This window comes from Gymnodraco acuticeps, unplaced genomic scaffold (assembly GCF_902827175.1).
Source record: "Gymnodraco acuticeps unplaced genomic scaffold, fGymAcu1.1, whole genome shotgun sequence".
In the NCBI taxonomy this organism is placed as follows: domain Eukaryota; kingdom Metazoa; phylum Chordata; class Actinopteri; order Perciformes; family Bathydraconidae; genus Gymnodraco; species Gymnodraco acuticeps.
Window position 1 is genome coordinate 9,754 of NW_022992025.1, and position 15,247 is coordinate 25,000.

At 41.1% G+C, this 15,247-nt stretch overlaps 2 protein-coding genes across 2 annotated transcripts in view; one reads left to right on the forward strand and one right to left on the reverse strand.

Annotated features, from left to right (window-relative positions):
• Nucleotides 1-281: 281 nt before the first annotated feature.
• rad51d (RAD51 paralog D) lies at nt 282-11,463 on the forward strand (the record flags this gene model as incomplete). Its single annotated transcript, XM_034201548.1, is given in 10 exon segments — nt 282-374; nt 1,273-1,407; nt 1,487-1,582; nt 2,101-2,185; nt 6,514-6,584; nt 7,225-7,276; nt 7,279-7,346; nt 7,348-7,392; nt 8,775-8,891; nt 11,180-11,463. Coding segments are annotated over 9 exon segments (741 nt in total), but the record flags the coding sequence as incomplete, so codon positions are not given.
• The window catches only part of lig3 (ligase III, DNA, ATP-dependent), a 29,793-nt gene continuing 25,217 nt past the window's right edge, over nt 10,672-15,247 (reverse strand). The window contains 5 exon segments of the mRNA XM_034201549.1: nt 10,672-11,406; nt 11,906-12,049; nt 12,127-12,203; nt 13,576-13,720; nt 14,786-14,932. Coding sequence (XP_034057440.1) covers nt 11,173-11,406; nt 11,906-12,049; nt 12,127-12,203; nt 13,576-13,720; nt 14,786-14,932 — 747 coding nt within the window. The 3' untranslated portion in view covers nt 10,672-11,172.

The window sequence follows — 15,247 nt, forward strand, 5'->3', positions numbered from 1 at the left end:
ATTAATTTTAGGGTAAAGACTTGGTTAAGGGTTAGGGTTAGGGTTAGGCATGTGTTGGTTATGGTTAAGGTTAGGATAAGTCTCCAGGAAATGCATGTAAGTCAATGTAATGTCCCCTGAAGTGATGTATACATGGTGTGTGCGTGTCTCTCTCTGGATGTGTGTGTGTGTCTCTCTCTGGATGTGTGTGTGTGTCTCTCTCTGGATGTGTGTGTGTGTCTCTCCGGATGTATGTGTGTTAATAGTTTATTACAGCGGATGGCGGGAGTGAGTAATGAATTGTTTCTCGCAGCCTAGATAAACTGCTGGATTCGGGCTTGTTCACCGGAGAGATAACGGAGCTGTCAGGAGGCCCGGGGAGCGGGAAATCTCAGGTGAACATTTCCTACCTTCCTCTTCCTCTTCATCGCTGCGTTTCAGCCTCATGATTTTCCTCTTTGAGTATTCCCTCGTCTCCAGTCCTGCAATAAAACACCATAAACAATAGTTATGGTTTAGCTAACACACATTATCCATGCTTTATTTAACTGTCCCCCGAACATCAGGCATGTCTCCGAGGCAGTGGAGGAATCTAACTTTGCATATTTACTCACGTACTGAGGTACTTGTACTTCATTTGAGTATTTTCTGATTAGCGAGTTCATTCTGTAGGCCAGTGCTGTTCTCGTTTTCTCTACTAGATATACTTTTCAGGTTTAGTTACTTGCTACTTTGGAGATTAAAGTTATTAGCACAAAATAGAAAATCAAGTAATGTTTTTATTACAATATTTCGTTATAGGTTAAACTACAAAGCAATATATAAAGTCATTAAAATCAAATAAATCCCACCTTTACCAAATGCAACATTGAAGAGATGAACATATTATTGCATATAATACTATAATTGTGATATAATATTATTCTGAAATGGGCCATACATGATCATCTCTACTTTTGCCTTTGGTACTTTAAATATATTTAATGCCAATACATTTGTAGTTTTACTTAAGTAACATTTTGAAAACACAACCTAATAAAGTAACCTGTAACAGAGTATTTCAACACTGTCTTATTTCTATTTAAAAACAGTATTTTTTACAACAAGAGCAAACCAGTCCTATTACTGTATATATGTGAAAGATAGCATTTTACTGATTAAGATCCACCAGTTTCCCAAAGAGCTTTTCTGTTGTCTCGACACATGAGAACAGTTTTAACTGCACGAGTGTAACATGTAACTGAGTATTTCTGTACCTTAGTATTTCCATTCATACCAAATGTCCCCCTCCAGGTGTGTTTCGGCGTGGCGGTGCACGTCTCCCTGCACCTGAAACAGAGTGTGATCTTCATCGATACGACAGGAGGACTCACCGCCAGCCGCCTGCTCCAGATGATGCAGACAGAGAGCAGTAACACAGAGGAGCAGGTGAGGGGACAGCATGGAGTTTCACACTAATACTACATGATGTGAGATAACAACACAACGTGGATCTGTCACTTCACAGACGGAGGCTCTTCAGAGGATCCATGTCTTCCGCCTGTTCAACGTCTTCTCTCTCCTCGACTGTCTGTTCGCTCTGCGCAGTGGAAGGCTGCAGCAGGTTGGTACTTTTACTGCTTCAAATACACCAAGAATCCTGTTGGGAAAATCCTGAATGTCCTCTTCCAACATGAGAGTAACATGATAACAAAGGTATCCCAACTGTAGCTGTGAACATGACAGGATGTGTGATTACCTAGAAGAGCATCAGGACTGTTTGAGGCATATGATAGCTATGTGATTAACATGATGATTCAGCCTCTATGGAGAGAGACATCAAGCATGCTCATTTCTGACGTGGAGCTAATCTGAAGTAAACATTGAATACTGCTTTCTATTCCTCCATCTTGTGACTGTGGAACTCCCTCTCTTGGATATCAGCATGTGAAGGACACTGTTCAGGAACTAGCTGATGCTCTGTATGTGATGACTCCTTCCATTCTGGAGAGGATCACAGATACATGGATCCTGAGATTGAAGCTCAAGCCGGAGACGAGAGATACTTTTCTCACAGGAACCTTCGAGACGACGCCTTGCATTTCCAGCTCATCTAATTTTGTCCCATGTTTCTTCCACCAGGCGTGTGCTGCCTCTGTGAAGGCGGTGATCGTGGACTCGGTGTCGGCGGTTATCTCTCCTCTGCTGGGAGGAAAGCAGAACGAAGGTGATATCTCTCTCTGAAGTCCATCAAACCTGAGGCTGTGTTTACACTCACACCTGCATATATCTCTAAACAAGCTTCATATACATTTGGCAAACATGAAACACTAGAGTTTCTGTCGTGAGAAAGTGGGAAAATAACAAAACTTTTTTACCGTCACAAAGAATTGTTGAATAATAAACATCATTTTGAGCTTCTTATATTTGTTATAGTTATTTCCTGTTGATAAGAGCTGCACAATTTGTTAGCAGTTAATGCACTATATCTTTTATTTTACTTTAAGTGTTATTTTCAGTGTTTAAATTAGGGCCGGGACTCGATTAAAAAAATTAATCTAATTAATTAGAGGCTTTGTAATTAATTAATCGAAATTAATCGCATTTTTAATCACATATAAATATTTGACCTAAGAACAGTGAGAAGCAATTTTTTTTCACATGGATTTTAGTATACCATTAGGCGCATTCACACCGCAGTACTTTTCCCACAAAGGTTCATGAGAACTTAGTTCATGAGAACTCTTTGAACCTGGGGGTGGATTAGGCAAATGAAGCCGCTGACGTCACTTCTTCTTCTTCTGCTTTGGGTTTACTGGCAGGCCGCAAACCACTTCACGGCGTATACTGCCGCCCAAAGTCCCCGGCCGGAAGTCCCCGGAGTTAGGGACTGGCTTCAGTAGAAGCTGCTGGGACTCCCAGCAGCTTCTACTGAAGCCTTCCGAGTAAATCGCCAGAACGCCGACACCTCCTAATCTCCACCGCTCCCTTGTTTTATTTTGTGTTGCCATAAGTTAGTCTCTCTGCGTTTCTGCGCTGGGCTAATGCTAATAATACTAATGCTAATAATGCTAATGCGAGGATAATAAAATGGCGGCTTCACAAAACTTTTTGGGAGTTTTACGGGGCGTGGTTTGCAATCCGCCCAGCCAATCAGACATATAGCTCTTTTCTCACAAGAGAGCCGTACGAAAGTCCCTGCTCTCTAGCAGCTCTCTGCTCTCTAGCAGGGACTTTCGTGGGGGTAAAAAGGTTCTCATGAACTAATTTTAGTACCGGCTCTTTTTGGTGTGAACGCGATAAAAGAGGCTAACGTCCACGCTAGCTTCCACGCTAGCTGCTATATGTTTTGCATTGAGGTGATACTTGAGGCTTGATGTGCTGCGGTGATATGCGAATTCCTTTTTGCATAATTTGCACACAACCGTGCTCTTATCGACGCTTCCATCCGTCCGTTTTTTAAAACAACATTTTCCACTGTTGTTCACTGTGGTTTGTTGTTGTCTGAAGTCATGAACGTTAGTTGGTGCTCCAGTATAATCGGTACGCCTGAAACTCATCCAGTGAGAAACATTCCGCGGTGCAAAAATAAGTGCGATTAAAATGCCTTAATTTTTTTAACGCGTTAATTTTTGTGTAATTAATTAATCTTAATTAACGCGTTAAAGTCCCGGCCCTAGTTTAAATATAGCTGGGCTCTTAAAAAGGACATATTTTGCTCATATCAGTTTGTAGTGTCTCTACTGGGACATGTCTCCATGCTTTAATGTTCAAAAAGCTCTTTATTTGTCAATGTGTTGGAGCCATAGCCAATAGGAGCGTGAGGGTTACATAGTGATGTCACTTAGTAATCACCGGGATTTTAGCCTTTGCAGACCGTTTACATCAGGGATGGGCCGGCCCCCACCTCCTCTTTTTGCGGCCCTCACATTAATTTATAAACAACGTAATTAATAAAATAATATAAAATAATTATTTTTTTACTTGATACCGTCCACTAGAGTCCTAGTTACGTTGCGAGCTGCGTACATGACTTCGTTCGGCAGCCAAATACCGCAAAATAATCTGTAGCGCGTTTGTGTGTATTGTGTTTGTTTCCCGGGGAACACTCACAAGAAACCCCGGCGGTTGTTACGCCTGCTGTGACGTCAAGTTGCCGCTTGTAATTATGCCGAAGCTTCAAAGTTGTTTTTATCATCAGAATTTGGCAAAACAAGTTTAATATTCTAAAAGCCAAGACTTTGTTTATTTGAAATCAGATGAAAACAAACTGTCACGGACCCTGCCGTGTTATCTATGATTACTATACTCTTTTCATTCATAATTTCAGCGGAGGGAGGGGGGGCGGCGCTGAGGAACAGCAGAGAGTTGACAGGTGTCTGTGTTGACATTCCCCTTATTGTGCGTCCAGTGTGTCCCACAGAATTTGATTCTATTTGTGGGGGCACCGCACCCCCCCCCCCCCCCCCCCCGGCAAGAAAAGCCAAAGAGGCCCCTTAACCAACTCGGGTTATCAAATAAGATAATACATGCGAGTTCATGGCTACTGTAGACAACGTTCTTGTTGCTCTGTGTTGCGTTGTTAATGAGAGACACACCGGAGTTGAGGATCTGTGGGGTTTATTCTCCCAAAAATATAATTTACAATGTAGGCATTTAGCAGACGCCTTATTCCAAAGCGACTTACAATGACCAATTACAGGGACATTCTCCCTGGAGTAACCGAGGGCTAAGTGCCTTACTCAAGGGCACACTAGTAGTGGTGTTCCAGGCAGGATTTGAACTCGCAACCTTCCGATCATTAGACCACAAAAAAAAAAAAAAATAGAAATCATAATTTTATTTTTGTTATGAGATCCATTTGTGGCGGACGATATTTAATTGTGGCGGCCCGCCACAAATAAATCAATGTATGGGAAACACTGGCGTCAGCAGAGACTCCAAGTGTTTTAGGTTCAAGTTCGATAACGAATGTCTGGGTTAGTGTTCATGACTTCATGTTTATGTCATCTTAATGGTTCATCTCAATGCACACACACTTTCCGTGCTTTCCAATAGTTTAAAATAGTTGTATTCCACTGTTAAATAACTTGTTCAATACAAACATGCCATTTGAAAAAATTAAATAACATTTCTGTGAACTGATATTTGTTTAGCGAGCTTATTAGAGGATGTTGAAAGATTGAAAAATGTCAATGAAGATGTCAGACTTAGTATATGTGTTAATAATTACATACAATACATGGAATATGTGTGTGTGTGTGTTCCAAGTGAATCTGCGGCCCCCTGGTGGCCAGTACATAAATGATGTGCCCCCCACCACCATCCAAGTTGCCCATCCCTGATTTACATGCACTAAAACCTATAGAACGCACTATAGGAAAGGGAAAACCCCCCAAAAGCCTAGCAGAGCCTCTTTTCAAGGCAAGGCAAGGCAAGTTTATTTATATAGCACTTTTCAACACAAGGCAATTCAATTTAATAAATCTTCACAGCTGAAAAGCAGTCTGAGTTCACCTGTGGAGTGAAAGCTCATCCGTCTGATATCAGTTATAAATAGATCCGTTTTATTAACCTTGGAGCTGCTTCCGCTGCAGTCTGACCTCCTGAGAGTCAACATAATTAAAGTTAATCCACATGAAGTTTACTCTACTTTATTCTGAACTTTTGGTTTTAAAGACAGATAAAAAACAACCACAGAGAGGAGAGGACCTGAAACGAACCTGTGTGTGTTATTTAAACGAGCTAATTCTTGAAGTATTCTGTTAGGAGCCACAGACAGGTTTAACAAACGCCACTGATCTGAAGACCAATGTATTCATGAATAAATTAACGTCTGAGCTCTGGGCGGATTGTTATAAGACCCATAAAGTCAATTTCCCTTGAAGCGCTTTTTCTTGTTCTTCACACCGGAGCAGACACAAACACAAAAAACGATTGAAAGGCTAAAATCACAGCTCATAGAACGTTTTAACAAAAGCACTTCAGGTAGATTAGGTTTGTAGCTGATGTGAAACAACTCAATCTGTTCAAACCTAGGAAGGAAATGTCTCATTGAGATATATTTTACATTACATTTCATGTTCGACGCTTTTATCCAAAGCGACTTACATTCTCAATACTGTGGGCAATTTGGGGTGAAGTGTCTCAGGGACATGCTGACTGCCGTGGGGTTTGAACCTGTGACCCCCTGATCCCAACACCAACGCACAACCCACACGCCTCCCTTTTAGCCCCATATTTTAATTATTATTATTATTATTTAACATTACATTTCTTTGAATAGTCAGATTTAGCATATTTTCATGTCATTAAGATTTTCTTCTGTAATTATTGCGCACATAATAACAATAAAGAAATTGAATATTTCCTCTCATCTGAGCGACACCCCGGAGCTCTGATTCAGTGTGTCTGTAATAAAAGAGTCAGTCACCCATAGACGTATTAGAGACTGTAAATGTCAGTAATATCTGCAGCCTGAGCTCCTTCTGTTAAACTGCTTAATAAAGTAGAGACACTGTATATTCTGCTCACTGTCTCGCTCCCTGCCTGCAGGCATGTCCTTGATGATACAAGTGGCCGGAGCTCTGAAGACGATGGCCAAGGACTTTAACGTCGCTGCGTTGGTGAGACTGTCCTTGATGTGCACTACTTTAAATGCACCGTGCATATCTGCTGTCAATCCTAACTCTCTGCAACCCTCTCACATCTTCCTCTGCTGAAACCTTTAAATCAGGGTCAAACAAAAGGTTCCTAAACTGTTTGACTGCAGGTGGTGATTATGTCAAATCTCTAATAACACTAATCGTGTTTAAAGAGCGTGAAGTAAAGAAAATGTTCCTTCACCTCCAATTATCAAGTTATTTAAAGTGAGGTGAAGATGATTTGATCGGCTGTTTGATGGCCCTCTGATTAGAAGTGGGACAATGTAGAGAGTTATATATTTATTTCCTTCTTCTATAGCTTGAACTTTCTCTCGCAATCAATTCTAAACCATAAAACAGAACACATGATGAGATAATCCGTCCTTTTAAACGGTGCTTAAACGTATTTTACGATACCTACTATAGCTTATGTAAAAACAAGACATAGGAGAAATGTCACAGAATCCAGTTCCCCCCCCCCCCCGGGATAAATAGATCAAATCAACATTTATTATATCCCCAAATCACAAGAAATGCCTCGAAGGGACAAAGCTATCAAAAGACAACAACAACAAGTGTTCTTGTGAAAGATTGAACGTAATGATGTCTGATCTGTCTGCAGGTGACGAACCATGTGACGCGCAGCGACAGTGGGGGGGTGCAGCCGGGTCTCGGGTGTCATGGAGTCACATCCCGAGAACCAGAGTCCTGCTGGAGAGGAGGGGGGAGGGGGGGGCCGGGCGGGCACTCCAGTCTGCGCTCTGCCACCCTGATCAAGTCCTCCAGACAGGTTGTGTGTGTGTGTGTGTGTGTGTGTGTGTGTGTGTGTGTGTGTGTGTGTGTGTGTGTGTGTGGTGTGTGTGTGTGTGTGTGTGTGTGTGTGTGTGTGTGTGTGTGTGTGTGTGTGTGTGTGTGTGTGTGTGTGTGTGTGTGTGTGTGTGTGTGTGTGTGTGTGTGTGTGTGTGTGTGTGTGTGTGTGTGTGTGTGTGTGTGTGTGTGTGTGTGTGTGTGTGTGTGTGTGTGTGTGTTACCCTTTACATTTTCCGACATACTTCTACCTACTTTTTCACAATATTCTTTGGACGTACTATTTTATAACTATTTTATAACTATTTTAGACATTAAACTGATATTTGATATTTTTCTACAAACTATAGACTTTTCTTCATAAACATTGTTATGACATGTATTATAATAATATGACCCTTCTATTTAAAATGTTATGATACACCATACTGGATTTATTTCAGTATATATATAACTATGCTAATTTGTACAATATCTGGATGTCGTTGTCCTTTCAGAGGACTTTTAATAGCTATTGATGATTTAAAAGCTGCTAGCGACATACTCTCTCCCCTCCTCAGAAATAACTGTCCACGAAGACATTAATTAAACATTTACAAAAGATGTCTGTCAGACGGTACAAAGAGGCGCTTTGATGCAGCACAGTCAGAACTCCAACATAACGTGTGTGTGTGTGTGTGTGTGTGTGTGTGTGTGTGTGTGTGTGTGTGTGTGTGTGTGTGTGTGTGTGTGTGTGTGTGTGTGTGTGTGTGTGTGTGTGTGTGTGTGGTGTGTGTGTGTGTGTGTGTGTGTGTGTGTGTGTGTGTGTGTGTGTGTGTGTGGCCTAGCATTACTATACTTGTGGGGACCTACATCTGTTTACATAGTCACGTGTGGGGACTCGCCTCCCTTATGGGGACAAATTGGAGGTCCCCATAAGGGGAATCATTCATTTTAGGGTGAAGACATGGTTAGGATTAGGATTAGGGTTAGGGTAAGGGTTAGGCATGTGTTGGTTATGGTTAAGGTTAGGATAAGTCTCCAGGAAATGCATGTAAGTCAATGTAATGTCCCCTGAAGTGATGTATACATGGGGTGTGTGTGTGTGTGTGTGTGTGTGTGTGTGTGTGTGTGTGTGTGTGTGTGTGTGTGTGTGTGTGTGTGTGTGTGTGTGTGTGTGTGTGTGTGTGTGTGTGTGTGTGTGTGTGTGTGTGTGTGTGTGTGTGTGTGTGTGTGTCAGTAGACTCACACTGTGACAGGGAAGATGATGTCGTGTGTGTGTGTGTGTGTGTGTGTGTGTGTGTGTGTGTGTGTGTGTGTGTGTGTGTGTGTGTGTGTGTGTGTGTGTGTGTTTTAAACTAATGCATGATCTGTGTGTGTCCTCAGCCCTGTCACATCAAGGCAGAGTTGGACCTGCAGTGGTGGAGCCGCTCTAAAGAGGGCTCGTCTGGAAAGAGAAAACTGGAGGAGACTGAGTCCTGATGAGAAATAATCTGACCAAAGGTACATGAAGGCTTCTGGATCTGCAAGGAGATGGATGGTTTCTTTTTGTTTACATATATTTGTATTGAAGACACAAAGAAAAGACATTTGGTACATTGATAGGAACCACAGTTACAAATGTTCAACAGTTCAAAGTGTTCAGCTTAGTCTCTACTATTGATCAAGCCATGCTGTACTTAGTTGATCTTCACTTGAAGGCGTTCAATATTTAAACCACATTTACAACCCAAACAGACCCTGTAAAGGAATTGGATCGTTGAATGTTCCATCGTTTTGCCTTTGATAACAGCACTATGCAAATATTGGACTGATTGATTCACATTATCACTGAGTGCTTCAATCCCTGCTTTGCTTCTTTCATCAGAATAATTAATAAAGCTTGCCGATATATACCATGACTTTTGAGATGCTCTTCCAGCTCTCAGCTGGGAGACCTTTCTTCTGTCCGTCACTGCAGACTCCTCAGAGCTTCAATACATTCAAACATGAATTTAATCCCCTTCATAGTAGCATGAAGGGGATGAAAATGGCACATATGAATTATACTTGAAAGCCTTTCAGATGTAAGGGTCCGCAGCTTCTCGTTGGATGGTATAGGGTCTCGTGAGTTAGTAAGAAAGTGAGAGGTTTATGGTTAAGAAGGAGAAACAACTTCTTATAGACCAGTGCTTCTCAAAGTGTGGTCCGTGAGCGCCCCCTAGTGCTCCGTGAGTATATTGGTAACATTTCACATTTGAAATAAATAAATACATTTCAGTTTTCCGCACTCTCGCGGGAATATCTCTCCGCAATGGAGCGAGCTTAAGTTTCTTTCGATTGCATGATATAGCCCAGGGCAACACCTTCGTCACACATGTTGCCACTTGTTTGTACCATTTTCAGGCGATTTGTAATCTGTCCTAGAAAAACGATGTGTTTTTGGATATTTTGTGGTCCGCGAGTGTATGAAAAAGTTTGAGAAACACTGCTATAGACAAAAGCTTTTCATATCAGGGTGTCTTTCAACATACCACACTACAACCAGGGTTGGGAGGGTTACTTTGTTAATGTAATTAGTTACTGAATACATGGCTCTGAAAGTCATCCGAATAGTTACAGTTACGTGTCTTAAGAATGTATTCAGATTACTTTTGGAATACTTTCTTTTCCCATAACAGATGGGTATGTTTCGATGAACAGGAGACACGTATTTTACTGTTTTAATGGCTTATCAAGAACTCAAACACAACATCTCGGTGTCATTCTGGACAGCTCCCTCTCACCTGCGCCCACATCAAGAACATCCCCCGGACTGCATTCTTTGTACTGTCTTAAAACCTTTCCTTGGAATATGTTATGAATTGTCAGGTGTCCTTGGTGCTTTGAAAGGCGCCCCTAAATAGGAATTATCATTATTAGTTATTATTATTATCTGAAACGATGTAATAACTTGTTCCAGTCACTTGCCCCATGCATTCAGCAGCAGCAGGCCATTCACTTTGATTAGATCCCGTTATGAATCTCATCTCGACAATAAAGAAATGCTATATAAACGTTATCTTGCACTTATCTAACCATCTCCGTTTCTAACTTTCAATATAGTTTAAAGATCGCTCTCTCTCTTTTATGGAGGACAGTTATGTCAGCAATGAATTAGCATTAAATTAGACGACGAGCAGTTTGGCACCTTGTACATGGGCGCTATATAAATGCAAATCCATTATCATCTATAATCCTTCCACTTCTCCTGCACAGTACAAACTGCTGCGAGCACAATTTACACAAAAGACAAAGCATGAAGTTACGAAGGAGACATTTCATTTTATTTATCAGCATTTTGTTTATTCCTTTCGGCAGACAAATCATTTTTTTTCTCAGTTCTTGAGCCGGGCTTTAATCGCTCGCAAAATGTTCCACTCAGGCGGTAAAAATAAAACCCCATATCTTTTCTGCTGCGTATTCATTTCCAGGCCTTTACCGATTGTTACAGGATGTTTGTGAAATGCATTTCATGTGTAGCTGCTTCAACGTCATTTATTTGTGTTCTTACAAAAACTACTTCTACAGGACTCTCTCTCACACACACTGTCGTCAGTAACCCTAACTACAACCATCTATCCCCAGTATTCAAAATGATAAAACTAAAAAGCCCAAACCTAATGTATTCTCTGCTTGGAAAGAATAAATAAAACGACCTGATGGCAGTGTGAGTAATTTAAGCACGATAATGAAGCCTTAGTGTCCACACCCTCTCTCTTAAAAAAACAGTTAACAGTGTAAAAACGTGTGTGTTGTGTATATTTCAACAGGCAGGGACGACACGCCTCTTGCGGATACACTCCCAGATCCAGCTGGGCGTCACTTTGTGAGCCGAGCTGTCGTCGTCGGGGGCGCCCAGCGTGTGCGTTGCCATGGAGACTTCGAAGTCGGCCACCAGGTCTCCGTCGTACGCCACGAAGTACCGCCTCAGTTTGTCGAAGTCCTGCACCGAGGAGGGCAGGAAGAGCTTCACGCCGCTGAAGATGTCCAGCAGCGTCTGAGGGACACACTCTGAAGTTATTATATCGTTGAAAAATCAAGCCACGTTTTGCTTAATGCATTTTACCTGATTGTACGATGTTGTTATTTATCAGTCGAGTGACTTCAAATACTTTTCTTTGAGCTTCGTAAATACAGCCTGGTATTCAGGGCACGTTAAATGAGACAGTTTGGGTTTCAATTGTTTAGCACTGTCATGATTCAGCCTTCGTGATTTTTTGAAAGCTTGTTTCTTGCTCTATTGGGCTTGTTTATAAATCATAAATCTCAACATGAATCAAAAGTTAATTGGAAAATCAAACACAGGTTTAACGGTGTAATTAGTAACCACAGTGAACTGAACACTTCCTGTAAAATAACGAATTATTAGCATATTAATAAAAAGAGTTTTACCTTTTAACTATTAGTTTATATGTTGCGACATTTTAAACATTTGAATGTTAATAGTTTTACATACAAAAGAAACATTTGAATGTGTTGAAAGTCACATGACCAACCTTATCGTTCCTGGGCTTCAGGATTTGAGACGTTGGTTTGTTTTGTGTTTTCCCGTTACTGTGAACGCTCTCAGTCTTCACAGCTTTCTCTATCTTCTCCATCTTCACCTCCTTCTCCACCTTCACCTCCTTCTCCACCTTCACCTGAGGGGAAACAGAACCGTTAGTCCATCAAGATGTCTGCGATAATTAACATCAACATAGTGCTGTGAGTTTCATACCTTCTTGGCACTGGGAGCGTCGTATCCCGGGGTGCGAGGCTCAGATTTGATCACCTTTGGTTTGGGGGTCCTGGGGTCTGAGAGAGAGAGAGCATGTGATCAATGAGATATCACAAGATTTAGAACTGACATCTGTACATAGGTCGTTCTTCTGTTGTGTGTTTAACGCCGAGTCAGCACATTTCTTCCTGTCCAATTAAAGTGTTTCGTACAGGTTTTGTGGAAATAAACGTGAAGTGCATTCAACATTTGATTTGATGACTTCATTCACGATATTTTTCAACCGACTTTACTGTGACTTTTCCCTTTTGCAACATACTATACTTGTTGTAGAGGAAACTTCTGTGTAGCAACGCAGTGGGAGTCACCGACTCAGGAAGGAGACACGGGAAGAGCAGTAGCTTTGATGTCAAACACATGATGGTTTATTTGGAGTTAACGGCCGGAGGATTCACATCACAAGTCCAAGAGTCAGAGGTTCTGACTTCACGGTAGAGTTGCCACGTCAATTCTGAAGAACTCTACCCCAGACCCGTGTATTTAGCTAGTTCAGAGAGCATCTTCAACATGCTGCATAACAAGATAGAACCATAACACCTCTATCAGCTGACGCCAACAGGCAGGAACAGGGAGACAGAGCACTGAGAGCACAGCAGCCAAGGTTACAGGTGCCTGTGCTCAGTCAGGACAGTTTGAACTGATACACTGGGTCAAAGTTATGGGCCTTGGAAAATATTCCACAACACTTGATATTTTACAAACATTTGTAGACATACTATACAACTTGGTGGCCTTCTTGTTTTTACCTACTTTACTTTTCCCTTTTGCAACATACTATACTTTGACATTTTACTACTTGTACTTGTAATACTATGATATCTTTTTGACAAACACTATTTTGGACATACTGTACTATGACTTCTAAACATTTTTCAACAAATAAGACTTTTCATATTTTGCAACATACTATGACATTTTACAAAACATTTTTTGACATACTATACTTCTTGTACTTGTACTTCTATATACTTGTTATCTTTTGACAAACTTTGACTTTTTATATTATTTTGGACTTATCTATGACTTGTTTTAACTACTTTCATATTTTTCAACAAACTATGACTTTTGGTGGGTGGAGTGCAGTGATGGGGTCGTTACTCAAAAAAAGTAATCACTACACATAACTCATTACTTCAAATAAAAGTAATATATTACATTACTTCTTACTCTCTACATAAAGTAACTTACATTACTTTTGCATTACTCAGCAACAGCCTGTAGGCCGACATGTGCACACATAATAACTATTGCAATAAGGAAGACATAACAAGTCTTTCTTTTATGCTCTTGAATACAATAGGCTACCACAAGCTAACAGTCGGTTTTAGCTTGTTGGTGATTACTGAATGTATTACAGTTACACCCGACACTGGTGGTGTGTGCACTCACTGGTCTTCTTGGGTGGAGGGGCTCCATGTGAGGATGAGGAGGGGGAGCTTCCTCCGCTGTCTCCTGAGGATCTCTTCCCGTCGTTAGCCGAGGGTCCGGCCGTCACCATAAAGTCACAATTCTCCTTCGAGATGCGGAACAGCTCCTGAAGAGAGAAGAAACACGAGCTTCAGACAGGAGGAACACAACATACTCCATTACAGGTAAAAGTCCGGCATTTAAAAGTACAGAATCAGCTAAATGTACTTAAATAATCAGAAGTACTCGTTCTGAAGAGATAGGACTTAGTTTTTGATGGACTATTATATAAATGACTAGTGTTTTACAGCACGTGCACTCCGCTCTGCATCAGCCAAACGACTCGCTGCACCCGCACTGCGAGGGGGACCCAAGTTCCCATCAGCAAAAACACGTGGGTTTGCTATCCTGGCTCCAAGATGGTGGAATGAGCTCCCCATTGACATCAGGACAGCAGATAGCTTACACACCTTCCGGCGCAGACTGAAAACTCATCTCTTTCGACTCCACTTCGAGCGATAGAATTATTAACGAAGCACTTTTATACTAATAAAGGACTGGCTTATCTAAAGCCAGTTGAGTAGCACTTGAAATGTTTGGCTCTATGAAACCTGATGTACTTATATGATTCTGTTTTCTTCAAGGTTGTATCTTGTTGGTCGAACGCACTTACTGTAAGTCGCTGTGGATAAAAGCGTCAGCTAAATGTAATAAAGTAGAGAAACAAAGTCTGACACACAAATTGACGGAATGACTCTTGACTCGTCATGTATTGGATAAGTTTGCCTTTTTTTACCTCAGTTATGCAATTTTAATAAAAGTTGATCAGGTTTACTTCCGTGTCTTTAGCAGCATTTTAAAACGGCATTTCATACGAGTTAGAAATATAACAACATGAACACAAACAGTTCATATAAACAAGCTAAATATCGATCTATGGATACACAGAATATACGGAATAAGTTTGAATCCACTGTAAAACACAAACTTACTGAGTGAGCAGTATATGATCAGGTATGTATAATATATACCATGATTAAATAATAGTACAACATATATTACAAAATAGACTTTTACTATAATTAAAAACATTTTTCGTTAAATTCCACATAACTATCACTTCCTGCTCTCTGACCTATATGTATTACCACCAGGCATCCACAGTGTACATAATGAAAGGCAGATATCCCACCCTGAGCTGCTCTAAGTTGGTGGCGGTCTTCCAGTCCTTGTCGTCTCGGACGCGCGTCATGCGGGGGAATCGGATGGAGATGCCGTCAGCCGTGTGCATTTCTGATTTGGAAAACTCTGCGCCGGTGATCTCCCAGACCGGAGCTTTCTGCAGCGGAGGACACAGAAATATACGGAGTAATATAACCAGGAAATGAAAGAAAGCAATTCCGACTGTCTGTACTGTCTGGGGTACAGGACTATTACTGTTAAAGAAAGGAAGCCTGGAGAATTCATCACTATTTCAATCAAATGTTTTCAACCTCAGAAGCTAAAGGGTTTTAAGGTTCTACGCTTTGTTGCTTATAATCTCTAAGCAATTTAGAGTCCTTTATCTGAAGAAAGAGATATGCAAGAGATGCTCATGGCTTCATTATACTATAGTTCATTTGGGAAATACTACATGTGCTTAAAAGTGGAATCT